Source organism: Prinia subflava, chromosome Z (genome assembly GCF_021018805.1).
Source record: "Prinia subflava isolate CZ2003 ecotype Zambia chromosome Z, Cam_Psub_1.2, whole genome shotgun sequence".
NCBI classification, from domain to species: Eukaryota; Metazoa; Chordata; class Aves; order Passeriformes; family Cisticolidae; genus Prinia; species Prinia subflava.
Window position 1 is genome coordinate 46,195,088 of NC_086283.1, and position 15,081 is coordinate 46,210,168.

General features: G+C 38.1%; 1 protein-coding gene across 7 annotated transcripts in view; it reads right to left on the minus strand.

Moving 5' to 3' along the window:
• The window catches only part of SLC24A2 (solute carrier family 24 member 2), a 114,834-nt gene that overhangs the window by 37,251 nt on the left and 62,502 nt on the right, over positions 1-15,081 (minus strand). For 5 of the 7 annotated variants that reach the window (XM_063421523.1, XM_063421526.1, XM_063421522.1 and 2 more), the window contains one exon: positions 3,242-3,292. The exons of the other annotated variants lie outside the window; for them this stretch is intronic. In XM_063421523.1, coding sequence (XP_063277593.1) covers positions 3,242-3,292 — 51 coding nt within the window. The remainder of the gene's footprint in view (positions 1-3,241; positions 3,293-15,081) is intronic. 7 annotated transcript variants of the gene reach the window in all.

Below are 15,081 nucleotides of genomic sequence, written 5' to 3' on the forward strand. Positions count from 1 at the left end.
TTTCTTATCTTTAGGTGGTGTCATTAAATAAAGCATAGGACTCTTATGTCACTGTTCTTGTTTCTGGAAGGTAGGTGTCTGTTTCCTCGGGAACAGTCCTATATATTATGGTTTAACTATGTAAGAAATTTTCACAACAGCTGGTATAATGAGAGTTTAGGTGAATGACAATGCATGCCTCCACAGACCTAAAATAACACAGACTGCCATAGAAAATTCTTAGTTAATCTAGGTTCACTAAACTTCAACAGATTTGGCAGCTCATTTTAGTTTGCAAAGAATGAAGTAGAAGGAAGAGGTGATCAAGGCCAGATGATTACCAAGGAAGGTAGCTTAAAACTACCTTGGTTTTATTTGAATAGATACAAACAAATCAGTATTGTATAATGTAGATACGTGTTGACCTGCATGAGTAACTCCAGCTGGCATCAGTTGGCAGAGATTCTCCTCCTGATAAAGAATACATTAAAAAGCCAATCCTTTATCTACAAATTAAATAGCAGCCTACAGGCTCCCAGGGTCAGAAAAATATCCGATTTGATGTGAAAACACTTTTTCAGAAATTCACTCATTTAAAAATTCAAGACTATAATTTGCCTTGGTTTCAGTCTGTGATCAAAGGAAAATTACTGCATCTATGTATCTATAGCCAAGCTTTCTTGAGTCTGAAGATGTCAAATCTGCAGCTGTTGAGCCCTCTGAACAGTACTTACTAATTCTGCTCATGACCTGCTGTGGAACATAACTAGTGAGTCACTACTGATCAATTCCAGAAATCCATCTTACATGCTTTCTCCTTTAAGATCAAGAAGAAGTATCAAACGAAAACACATGCAATTTTGTCATGTTGTAGGCTATTGATGGAGTACAAGATTACAGTGAAGGTCTCTTCTCATCTTCTAGGGCACATTTACTCTCTCAGTTTGACCTGATTAACCTAAAATTAATTCAAAGTCATCTTCTGACAAAACAGAAATAATCAAAGCAATAGAAATCAGTTTCTAATATTTGAAACACAATGGCTCTCTGGCCATTAGGCTGAATCTGATTGTGTATTATAGCTTAATCACCAATTCTTGTCCCTGATCGTTCGCATGCAGCAGGAAGAATAAATGCACCTGAGTTTCTTCACTGGAGGACTGAAAGAATATTCCTTATCTTCACACCAGGCTTGAGGACATAAGGATGTACTTTATCAGAAAAAAAAATCAATGGATTTTAACTGGATTTATGTGTTCCCATGAATAAGTTGCTGTGCAAAAGGTAGAAAAACCTCAGTCAAAAAAAGGAGGAGAAAGAAGCAAATAGGTAATGCAAGTAAGTGTGATGCAGAGTGATATCAATTAAACTTCTGAAAATCCAAACAGAAAGCTGAAAATATAGTACACTTTGATCAAAATGCAACTTCTGAGATACACTAATTATTGGTTTTGTGCAAGACAAGTGAAAGTGATGACATATTTGAGTAGGTAAACTGCATCATAGACTCTTGCCAGTGTCAGTGTTTCTAAAGACAAAGAGCTTCCTTTTTAATTCTTCTACTGGATTTTCCCAGTTGCTGCAGTATGGTCCTGAACTATCTATTCATGAGACATGCATTCTGAGATGACATTGAATACTACAAGCATTACTTCTGCATAGACACAGTAATAATATACTTATGTGTATGTATTACACTGCAACAGGTGTTTCCCTACAAATAACTACATTTAGATGTCAATAGAGTATTTATGAATTTCATAAGGCTACTTTTGAAATAGTAGATTTAATACTTCACCATAAAAATCAAAAACTTTAACATACTCAGGTTTAAGGCTACAATGAGAAATTACCTTTTTATCTTGATTATAATAAAGACTGAGATAAGACACACTGCAAAAGCTTTACCTCTGGTAGCCATATCTGAGTGGGCCAGGTTAATGGCTCCTTACAGGTGCTTGAGAGGTGTGTTTAAACAACACAGACACCACTGTTTGCCTATTAAAATCTACTTTCAGACATCTTTTCTTATATTGGTGCCACCCCTGTGAAGCAGATGCATAATTTGGGCATTGGAGCGCAGTGAGGGAAGACAAGTCTAAGAGCTCAGGCCTGCCACAGATGAAAAGAGCACCTTCCAACACCCGGTGAAAAAGTGGAATCATCTCCCACAGCCAGCCCCAGAACCGGATGGATATACTGGTGTATCAACAGCAGATACAGAAGGAGGGAAGTAGATGCCATCATTTTCCATGCTCCCTGAGGAATAATCATGAGTAAGTCATGTAATGAAGATTCTCTTAAAATCTTCATGATTACTCAACACTAGAAAGCAAGTGTATTTTTAAAAAGAGAGAATTACACTATCTGTCCTAAATTCCCAAGATTAAAAACAAAGGGGAATAGATGGCTAAATTTTCTACCTCAAGATTTTCCACATCCCCGAACATGCTGCTAATTTCTAAACTTAATGAAAACATCCATCTGGCATTATAATCAGAGACTGGACAAGAGGCCTTGATCCTACAGACAATCAGGTCTCAGGTTCAGCAACAATTCAAAATTGTAGGAATGCTGACTGCATTAGGACGAAAAGCATGTGTTGCAAATTTAGTACAGAGTTAACTGCTTTCCTGAATTAGTATGATAGAACTGCAATGCTTTTGAATCAGCAGAAAAATTTCCTGAGATTTCACTGAGCCCTGATTCAGGCCCTAATTACTTCCTTCTTGTATTGCTAGAATGAGGATTTCAAACTGAAATTTTTTGCACTGCAATCAAGCATACAATTATTACTCCAGGAATAAACACGCCTAGTTTTTAAAGGTTATTCATTACTTTTCAATAATACAGTAAAATGAAGTCACTTAGCAATTGTTCTGAGTTGATTTGAATTGATTTGAAAATCCATACATTAATTCCTCTTCTTGAATGCATTGTAAAATATGGCATCAAATAAGCACCTACAATCTATGTTATAGTGTGCCATATAATTTGCAAGTATAGTTTTGCATATGTTCTCTGCTAAAAGCATCCCATTGTAATTCCTTACCTGAAACAGCAGAACTAAAATGTTGAGAAAACTTGAAAAAAGAGCTGTAACCGATTAAGCCATCAATAAAGACATGCAAAAAAGGAGTTACTCAAAAATGGAGAAAATGAAAATAAGACCAAGAAAAACAAAGGAAAAATGTAAACACAAAAAAGGCGCTCAGAGGGCTTCAAATAAAGCTCATACAAACAATTCTAAAATATTTCTTACCTTCTTCAGTCATTGTGTCATAATATTTTAGGTTTCCATATGATCCAAGCTCTATAACATCACAGTAAAAGACACAGAGATAAGGAACCAGCAGACATTCAAGAAACGTACATGTTTTTGCATGTGCTTCATAAACTGGAACACTGATTATGCAAAACATTTTCCAGGACAACGAAACACAGATTACAGAAATGGCAGTGCTTTCCCCCTCCAAAATTTCACAAGTCATTGACTTGCTGAAGTGTTTGCTAAAGTGAGATGTAGGAGAAGCACTGAAATCTAAAATTTAGCCTTTTCAAGTTTCTTGCTAATTTTGTGTTTTTACATCTGTGAAAAGATGAGAAACCTTGAGAACACCTAAATACGTGTAATTTTGCAAACTAAGCTCTTTTATCACTCCCCAGGTATGATATTCAAATATTCCTGTATCCAATTTAAACAAAAAAAGTCTCAAACCACATAATTTTAGTAACTGTTCATACTGTCTCCCAAACACTGATTTGATACCAGTGCTGATATTGACTGGCTTTAGAGGGGCTACTTATTTTAACCACTCTCCTGTCATTTGTGAAATCAGAAAAAAGTTACTTGCTTCATCAGGTGATATGAGACCTAAATTAATTAAATCATTACATCTATCTGAATTACTATACTCTATCAGGGCAGAAAAAGAATGGAACACAGAGGTCTCCAGGTCTGTAGAGCTACTACTATTTGTTTGTGTGTGACAAAATCTTGAATGAAATCACCTTTTTTTCTCCAGATGTGGGTTTACACTCCTTTTATTGAAGTATTTTTTTCTTAACATTTAGCATATATGTTATTATATATATAAACACAACAATTAATATAAACCTACAAAACACAACAATGAAAAATCAAGCTCAACAAGGAATTTGTAAATGATCTGGCTGAGGAATTTGTGGATGACCACTCATAATTTTTATGTAAAGTTTTGCCACTGAGTTTCTGAGCACCCAACTCTGACAGAAAGTAACCATTAAAAATGGATATTTAACAGTTTGATGATGCTTTTTTTCTTTGCAAATATTCTCTTTTCATATTTATGAAACATCTTAAGCAATTAAATAAAAAAGTGATATCAAATTATTTTGTTTTTCAATAAGGCATAATGATTTTTCAACAATTTTTCACAAAGGTGAATTTCAGTAGAGGCCTGGCTATTTGTTTTTAACTGTAAAATACTGTGATGATATCAAATCTGACACTTTGAGAGATATATTTAAAAAATAAAAAAAGGAATCTTACATTATTTGCAGAGAATGCCTTATACCATGTAACTAAAACATACAGGATATTATAATTTTTTTTTGGTATGATTGGATTGTAATGATTTTTCATAGGGATATTATAAAGAAACTTACAAGTATGCATATACTTTTGCTAGTACAATGCAGTGTCTTACTTGCCCATAAGTAAACCAAACAGAATAGGACATTAAGTCTCTCTTAAAGCAAAGAAAAATGTAATATAAAGACAGAATTTAATACATTGTTTTACAGCAATAAAGAATGCACATATTGTTTTGTTAGAATATTCTTAGTCTTGCAACAAAACCTTTGGAGCTGTTAGTACATGTAAGAAGCTATGGTCCTACCATGACAATTTTAGTCCTAAGGATTTAATTTCCTCACCTGGAAAGGGCTCCCAATAACTTTAATACACACTTCCCTATATACAGTATTTGGAACTATTTGTCCTGTTAGGGCTCAGTATTTGTTGATTCTACAGGCAGCGCCTCTGCTTATACTCATTCTCACTGATCTTTGCCTTCATGTGTCTGGGGTGTGCTTTGCTCCAACCTGGGCTGAGCGTTCACTGGAGACTGAGGACAGGACTGGAACATATATGCCAGAAAGAGTCTGACAAAAGGAGTGTAAGAGTAAAAAAAAGAAATGGAGGCACGTGGAGAACAAAACATTGGCAGAGAGGGACTGCATGAGAAGAACATTGAACCACAACAACGAACTTCAGAATTAACAGAATAGCATGAGACTTGTGACTCAGCAGATGAACCAGAAGAGATTTCAGAGGAAACCAAATGTGAATTCTAAATCTCTGAAAAAAAAATAATGGAGTGGCAGCAAGGCATTTCACACACTGGCAATCCCATTTAAATCTATTGGCTTCCCATCTGAAGTGAGAGATAAAAGACAAATAGGAAAGAAAAAAAGGGTTGATCTGACCTTACAGAGACCAAAAAAGAAGAGAAACAAGGTGATGCATGATAGTGCATGATGCTGTTGATAATCATGTTCTGGGCACTTCAGCAATTCAACATACCAAGGATTAAACTAGGTTGATTCCTGCAGTTAGCAAAATTATTTCCAGGAAAACTCTAATCTTGCTGGTGAGATTATGTTCTCTAAAGCTGATAGTCCTATACCCAGAGTGGAACACTCTATACAATCATCAGCCCACTGGCTGCAATGCACTACAATAATCCCAGAAAATATCAGCTTCATGTATTCACATGAACTATATTTGAGGGTTTTAAGATTACATAGGTCAGTGCTGCTTGGCAGAGCTGTCTCTACACAGTCTGCCTCCAATATATGGTATTTCTGCTGTAAAATTTGGACTAAATCTGTTCTTGGTTTTTGAGTTCTCCTGTTATACCAAGATATATTTTGTTTAATATAACTTTAAGTAAACAGAAAATGAAGTACTTTTCAGAAAAGAAAGAAGTTGTATTGGAAAAATTTCACAGCTTTAGAAGTAAACTGGTTTGAAACGGAATTGAAAAGGGTACTTGCAAAATTATCCCCAAATCCAATAAAATTCAAATTTGACAATTCCATTTTTGTGAACATGATATGCAATTCCCATGGTGAGGTCAAATTAGACAGACTGGATGACAGCCACTACGTGCATCCCTGCTGGTCACATGAAACAAAGAGGATGCAGAGAGGCAGCTTAACAGCTGATCCCCAACAGTTACAGAGTTGCTGAATTAATTTGTTCTCTTCTGCATACTTTTACACCAGAAAAGAATAGAAGGTTCCTGGTAATCCTGTCTGACATTCATGAAGGATTACAGCACTTTGTCTTACTACCTACTGTTCTCTGCTGTGTAGGTGTCACACCACATCAAAGCAAACAAAAAATATTGTTGGTTAATGGGGCTATGTTATTTGTGATTTCAAATTACATTCAAGGCACCCAGCATGGCTTCATCAACAGAAAAGTCCTACCAGACCAACTTAGTGACCTTCTATGATGGAGCGACTACATCAGTGGACAAGGGAAGGGCTACAGATGTCACTTATCTAGATTTCTGTAAGATCCCCTCGTGCTCCCTCTCACTGAGTTGGAGATGGATCTGTTTAGAGGAAAGAAATTGACGGGATGGTTACATTCAGGGAGTAGTGGTCAACTGCTCAGAGTCCTGATGGACGGTGGCAATTAGTGGCGTCCCTCTATGATCACTCTTCATCAACTACATTGACAGGGGAGATCAAGTGTGTCCTCAGAAAGTTTGAAGACATCAAGCTACGTGATGCAGTTGCCACATCCAAAGGACAGGATGTCATTCAGAGGGACCTGGACAAATGGGAATTTCATGAGGTTTAACAAGATCAAGTGCAAGGCATCTGACCTGGGTTGGGGCAATGCCTGGTTCCAACACAGTCTATGGGATGAACAGATGGAGAGCAGCCCTGCTGAGAAGGACTCGGGGGTCCTGGTGGGTGAGAGGCTGGACATGACCCAGCCATGGGCACTCACAGCCCAGAAAGCCAAACGTGTCCTGGGCTGCATCCAGAGCAGCGTGGGCAGCAGGGCCAGGGAGGGGATTCTGCCCCTCTGCTCTGCTCTGCTGAGACCCCACCTGCAGGGCTGCATCCAGCTCTGGGGTCCCAGAACAGGAAGGACATGGAACTGATGGAGAGAGTCCACAGAAAGGCCACTAAGATGATTAGAGGGATGGAGCCCCTCTCCTATGAAGAAATGAATTTGGGTTGTTCTGCACATAGAAGAAAAGGCTCTGAGAAGACCACAGAGGAGCCTGTCACTTGAAGGGGAACTGCAAAAAAGATGGGGACAACCATTTTTAGTAGGAGTTACTGTGGTAGAAGGAAAGTAGATTCACATTAGACATAAGGAAGGTATTTTTTATATGGAGGATGTTGGAAAAATGGCCCAATTTGCTCAGAGAGATGTGGTAAATGCCCCATGCCTAGACATATCAAAAGTCAGGATGGACAGGGCTCTGAGCAACCTGATCTGGTTAAACATGTCCCTGCTCATGAGATTGTACTAGATGATCTTTAATCATCCACTGCAACCAAACTCTTCTATGATTCTATTAAATAAGATGGCTAATAAGTCAGTTTATTTTACACTCACTAAATATAGTACATAGTCTGTGACGAAATACTCATTTCTGTCTTTTAAGTATATAGCCCCAGGCTGCCATAGAGGAAAAGCAGAAGCAATATTTCTCTTCACTCTCCTGTAACTAAGATCTCAGATACAGACTGCAGCTCACCCTAGTAAGGTCAGAAATGAGCCTGAGAGTTTCTCCAACTACTCATAAGCCATACAGCTATTTTAGAGACAGCAACCTGCATTAATAAAGGTATGTATCCCTTCAAGAAAAAAGTCAGACTCTCAGATGAAATAAACTCATTCTAGATTTCTTCAACAAGCACGAGACTTTCACTGTGCATAGAAAAAGAATTTGTATGAGAGCTCTTGTCATACTCCTCCAAGTTAATTAAAAGCTTCAAAGTTGATATCTTTGTTATTTAAAACAAAGCCACTAAAGAGAAATTACTGATGGCAATCCCATAATTTTTAGTATAATTCCACTGTTGCATTTACTAATGTTCCTTTTGTTTGACTTCTACAGTCATGAAGGAGTCAAGGCTTAATTCTCCATCTGCATTAGTAGGAGTTCAGCTTAATAGAAATTTTGAGGTATTCTGCAACAAGCAGATGGAGAACACATATTTTCCCCAAGTTTTCATACTCATAAATTGAAACGACCAAAAGGTTGGATACTTAAGACATAGAAGAGAAATGAAATTGGAAAATAAGGTCTCAAAACCAGTAATTAAATTAAGAACATGCATGCAGCAAAGAACTTCAACTTAGAAGAACGTAAATAATTATGAAAAATTCTAAACTTAAAAAGTTTATAAGTAAACTGAGCACTGGATACAGAAGAGAATTTTTGTGTGAGAGATTGTACATAGAATTCTGAAAGTCAGCAAATTCCTGGTTACCAAGACATTATTTTGGAAATCCACTCTTCCCCTTTACATCTTTTTGATATGATCTCTGATTTGCACTTACTATTGTCATCATGCTTAAATAGATGTCCCTTTTTTATTTGCATTTTTTAAATGAAGGCCAAAAAATTGGCCAAAGGAATTAGAGGAATTCATATGATAACACCAAGGAGCACAAGGATGAGTTTACTAGTTTTTTCTTCTAGATGCCATGGTTTTGAGAAAATTTAATTAGATGATCAGTCACATCCATTAACAGAAAAAAGGAGGCTACTTTAAAAACTTTTGTAGATAAGTTGTAGTGACTATCCAAACTAAACTGGAATCAAAGTTTGATTTGGTTTCAGCAATGATGTTAGATTAGGAACAAAGAGCTCTTGATGCTAAGAACTTGTGAAAGATCTAGTGAAGATTAACATTACAGGCTAAAATTAGAGTCCTAACCTCTATGAGATCTTTAACAAAAGAAAATGCCTTTGTACTTACACTATTAGAGGAAAAACACACAAAAAAATCCCACCAACTGAAGACTAACATGAATTGTGAATTTTAAAAAGAAATAATTATTTGAAATAGTTTTTTCAGTCAATCTCATCTTACTCTGACTCCTACCATTTAAAAACCTCACAAACCTCTTAGCTTTCTGTCCTGGTTTAGGGCAAATTTGGGAAGAACCTTCTGCATGATGGTCCCCCTGGAAAATAAATTCAAGAGGCCCCTCCCCTAACTGCTTCGGGAAAAGACTTCCTTGGAAAAAAGTGGAAAAAACTGTTTACTCAATAAATAAAGCATTCACAAGCATAAAAATTGAACCATATTAAACAATAAAACCTCTCACTGTTCTGAAGAGATGGCAAATTCAGAAAGTCCTTGTCACTGAGCTCAGCTCGCTCAGTCTCTCATCAGTCCCTCCTGCACTGGAGAATGCCATCCTGGGCCCCAGTGGGACACAGGTGTGAGCTCCCAGTGTTTCTCTGGGTTTTCAGTCCAGAGCAGGCTGATCAGCTCCAAGAAAAGGAAAAGCCACAGTCTGGGGAATTTCTCTGCCTCAGCTAGCTAAAAGCTAACCAAAAGCAAAGAAGAGCTCTCTCCCACTGTCCGTGCTGCAGACAACACAGTCCAGCAGAGGGAATGAGAGGGAGCAAGTGCAGTTTCTGAGAACAAACTCTGCACTTCTTCTCCTCACCTTCGCTCTCAGAACCGGTCCTAAAGGTGCAGAACTTAATATCCAGCCTAAACAGAACAGACAACTGGGGATACAAGCATCATAAAGTCACGTCAGGACACTTTCTTACTGAGTAATTATATTCCATCTGGGATAGACTGGGACTACTGTGGGACCTTGTATGTAGCATCACTGCAGAATGCAGAGGGGAGAAAACAAATATGCTTTTAAAGAGCAAAATACTTATTCTCCTACTACCTCTGGATAATAAGATGCTATACCCTACATTTCACTTGTGGACCATCCAGCTGCCAGCCCTCCAAAAATGGAGGCTTTGCCACTGAGCTGTTTCCGTAGAAAATACAAAAAGATCCCTTTTGGATATAAGTAATACAGTTTAAAACTGCACTGAATTTCAGAATTACATGTTATTTGCTTATACTACTACCAATACTGCTTTATTAACACTCCTAAACAAATATAGAAAATAATATAAATGAAGTCTTTCAGGTACTTGGCTATTGGGCAACACATAGGGAGTAACTAAACCATTTATTACTTTGTCCATCTGAACTCTAATAACACATGTGGTCACCTTCATCTTGTCTTTAAACTGCAAGCCTTCTATTCCTGTTCTCTCTCCTCATGTGTTCTTGTCCTGTTTTTTTTTTTTTATTTCAGTTAGTTTTGCCTTGAAAATAATTTTATTACAGTTGTCTGCTTTTATATAACTGGTTTGTTTATTTATTTATTAAGCTGGAGTGTGAGTGGTAATATAATTAAAATTTTTTACAATCATATCAGTATAATTCAGGGCAGCTTAAGATAGTGACAACATCCAAAAGCTAGATCTACCTATTACTTTGCTCTTAGTGCAACATTTAAAATGAAGAGTGAAAATCCACTGTTTTCAGTCCATACCATCTAACAAATCTTCTTGTGGTGACAAAAGGAAATTTGTCAGGGTTTTAATTGATATGGGCTGAAGAGCAAATATTTTTAAGGGGATATGACATTTATATTATTTTATATAATATTTTAAGGACCAGTGGCAAATGCCATGGAGCAGAAAGTAAATTAAATTACTATTGCATGTCAGACCCAGATTTTGATATTTTTAGGTGATTTTATTTTTCTTAAATTAAAGAAAAGCCTGAAATTGCTTGTTCCTGAGAGTTTTATTTCTTCTTCCCTCATAAGATACCTTTGTTCCATCTGCCATCAACTCTTGAGGACATGGGCCAAACATTCTCTGTAATGCAGTAACACCAAAAGACAACCAATACAACAGAATTTATTTGGCCTGGATCAAACACAATTCCTGCTGACTTTAAAGACAGTATTTATATTTAAACAATTTTCAAATACTCATTAAAATAGGAATTCCAAGGTGTAGAAGTGAAAATCTCATTATGCTGATGATATTGGGAGTTCAACAACTGATTCTAGTGGGATCAGGTTTTCCTTGAGTGTCTGTTGGGCCAGGAACTGTAGGGTCTGGAAACCTATAACTCCATCTGAATAAATTTCAGCTGTTCTGCTTTCCAGCATATCCAAGGAGAATAACAGAAGGACAGCATGCCTTTCTTTCACTAGCCAGTCATAAAATCCAAACAACCTGTGGACGATGAGGTTGTCATGTGCAAAATGCACTAAGGAAACCTCCCACTTTCAGCTTCAGTGGAAAGCCCCTCACAGACATTACTATTCCCTGACCTGTTGAGGTTTATGCATGATTTATGTTCTTTGTTGTTCATGTTTTTAATGAAGAAATACTCAGTTAGGAAGAAACTTAAAATGAAGCTAAAGCCATTAAGCATGTAAATACATAGTTAGAACAGCTGTACCCTGTCCTGGGATCATGGCTGTATTTAAATATTCATGCCTTCCACGTATTCTCTGTAGGGAATCCCAAGAACATGCTGTCTTGAAGAACAGGGCATCACTGTAAAATATTATGGAGAAGAGAAACAAGAATTCTGCCTGCAGTGTACAACTTGAGTAGATTATAGTTAAAACAACAAAACAGGATGTGCAGAAATAAATTGCTGTGAAAACTGACAAAAAAACAAACACAAGGATTATATTTCAAATTCAGAACTAAATTAAAAAGGGCATCAGAAAACTTTCACTATTTTTTCCACTACAAAGATCAATACTGGTTTTAAAGCAGACCTATGCTTCAATTTTATGTAACCAGAAATTAGCAGAATGAAACTAGCACGAGTTGTGCCTTCTATCTCTATTTCTGAACCTCTGAAGATAAGCAGATCTAGTACATATTGCTACCGAATTGGAGAGCATTACAACAAAGACTTTTTCCACTGAACTACCCTTTCTGAGAGAAATCTGCAATCTTCGTTGCTCATGAAGTGAAGTATAAGAAAAACACAGTCAATTTTTAACATCTGTGGGTAGGATAGAAGTTGCAAGCCCACTCACCCTACAGTCATGGAAGTACAACCTCTGTTATCTAGAAAAAGCAAGACCTATGTCCGTAAAATATGACAAGAATGAAATGGTCCCTGTATGTAAACTAAATAGATTCACTCAGTAAAATAATTCAGACTTTGAATATCTATTTCTTTGACATATAAAAATTCAGCTGAATTTTGGCATTGTGGGGCCATACTTGTTGTTGGAGATACTTTTAAAATATTCATCTACATTATCATGGAACCTCAGGCATCTAAATTAGGAACACAGTTTTGGTGATCTCTACTGTAATTGAAACATAGCCAAAAGTGAAAGAAGACCTTGCTGGAGGATGATGTGCCTCATTGCTTCACCTGTCTCATTTAGCTGTTTGAAAATGTCCCCAGGAAAAGCTTTCTTCTTGCTACCAGCTGTGTGGAGGGTCACACTACTGAAAGCCGGAAAAGTGCCACTGCAGCAAATGTGACCAACAGCACCCTGTTGTGCTGCACTAGGAAGAGCACTGCCACCAGGCCAAGGAGGTGACACTTTCCTTCCACCAGTGCTCATGAGACATAGTGGGTGTTGGGACTAGTCCCAGGCCCACCAGTATGGGGCAGCTGTAGACATACCAGAACAAGTCCAGCATTGGGCCACAAAGATCATGAGGGGACTGCAGCACCTCTCATAAGAGGAGAGGCTGAGAGAGCTAGGACTGTTCAGCCAAGAGGGAAGAAGGTTGAGGGAGATCTTATCCCCGTGTATAAGCAGCTGATGGGACAGAAAGAACAAAAGGGAGCAACACTTCTCTCAGAAGTGCTCACTGACAAGAAGAATCAATGGACACAAACTAGAAACCAAAAAATTCCTTCCAGACACGTATTGGGATCATGGGCAAACACTGAAATGGGTCTCCCAAAAAGACTGTGAAGTCTCCATGTGTGAACATTTTCAAATCATGAGTGGAAGCTGTCATAGTCAACCTGTTGAAGCTGATCCTGCTTCTTGTAATGCAAGAAGTCCCTTACATGAGAAAAGCCACACCAATTTTGTGAAAGCTAGATGCATAAAAAGAGTATGAGTATCTGCCTGACATGACACTATAGTTTGAAGGTTAGCCTAATCATCCTTTTCACTGGTTTCCCACAATTGTATCAGAATGAAATACAATGAGAAGGAGTTAAAGAGAAGACACTGTATTATAATTAACAGATATCAATATGCATGTGAGCCCATCAGGGAGCCCCATCTTCTCTGGCAGAAATCCTTTGCAAACATTTCAGTCTGCAGCTGAGAGGAGAGCCAAAATGGTCTGAGCACTGTACTCAGAGGACTGTTTTTCCTTGCTGGGACAGAAGAGGAACCAAAGCCAAGCTGGGAAAGAACAAGGGTGCAAGAAGGATGCTCAGCTTCTTTGCAGGCCTATGGTTATGCCTAAAGGATGCTCAAGAAGGATGAAGGATTTAAAACAGAGAGTTAATAACATACAAAATTACTTCTATTAATTTTGTCTAGTTTTGCATATTTCCTCATGTTAAGTGAAACACTTTTGTGCTTATATAGTTCTGAAGATATATTTCTTTCCTCTCTGGCATGGTGCTAGGAAATGGTGAGGCCACACCTCGAGTGCTGTGCCCAGTTCTGGCCCCTCAGTTTGGGAAGGACCTTGAGACGCTTGAGCACATCCAGAGGAAGCAATGAGGCTGGAGAAGGGCTGGGAACACAAACCCTGTGAGGAACAACTGAGGGAGCTGGGGGTGTTTAGCCTGGAGAAAAGGAGACTCAGAGGTGACCTCATCACTCTACAACTTCCTGAAAGGTGGCTGTAGCCAGGGGGCAGTTGCCTCTTCTCCCAGGCAACTACTGACAGAATGAGAGGGCACAGTCTTAAGCTGAACCAGGAGAAGTTTAGGTTAGACATCAGGAAAAAATTCTTCACTGAAAGAGTGACTGGGCACTGTAATCATCTGCCCAGGGAGGTGGTGGAGTCGCTGTCCATGGAGGTATTTAAAAAAAAAGACTGGATGTGCCATTCAGTACTATGGTTTAGTTGACGAAGAGGTGTTAGGTCATAATTTGGACTTTATGATCTCAAATGTCTTTTCCAACCTAGTTCATTCTGTGATTCTCTGATTCTGTGAAGGGCACTCAAGTCCTGCAGCATCACAGAATCAGTGAATGGTTAAAGTTGAAAAATACTTCTGAGATCCATGTTCTGGAGATGAGGAAAGTGGAAATGCCCAGGTTCCTTCAGCCATGCAGGAGCTGAGCATTACCCATGAGTTGGTGTAAGATGAGCTGCCTGGCCTTACTTCTCTGAGGATATAGCAAATAAACAGCTTCAGGCAAACAAGGTTTCCAGTGGCACTGATGACAGTGTGCACAGACATGATGGTGCAGCTCACCTAGGCCATGGGAAGAGTAGGAACACAAGTTCTTTGAAAAATGAGACAAAAGCTGAGAGGCTGCTGAGTAACCATGCAGGCAAAGTTTACCCAACCTCTGCCAGATGTCTCTGGGGTGAGGTGACAGTTTCCACGACATCTAAGGAAAGTACTCAACTAGCAGCAGCAAATGAAGCAGAACAGTTTGCAGTGAACGGAAACATTGGAAAACTAAGACCAGTATGTAGGAACGCAACAGCATCTACCAAGCCATTACAAATAATTCACTACTATGTCAAAAACTTTGAGCATTCTTCTTTATTTTCCTGAGAAGTATGAATGCAGGTTTCATTTTTTTTTGTCAGAACAGTGACAGTACTGTATTCTTCTGCATTCAGTGAAGGAAGTGACAGAATTCTTATCTCAGCTTTATGTAACAGAAGGTTACTTCTCTCACCAATAACATGCACCATATTTATATCTTAAAAAAAAAAAAAAAAAAAAAAAAAAAGGTATAGCATATGAGATAAACAATTCATTTTCTGCAAAAGTACATCCTGTAGTTTTCCATTTTGGAAATAGGACTCAAGATGGGAATAGGAGGAAATTGCCAAAGATACC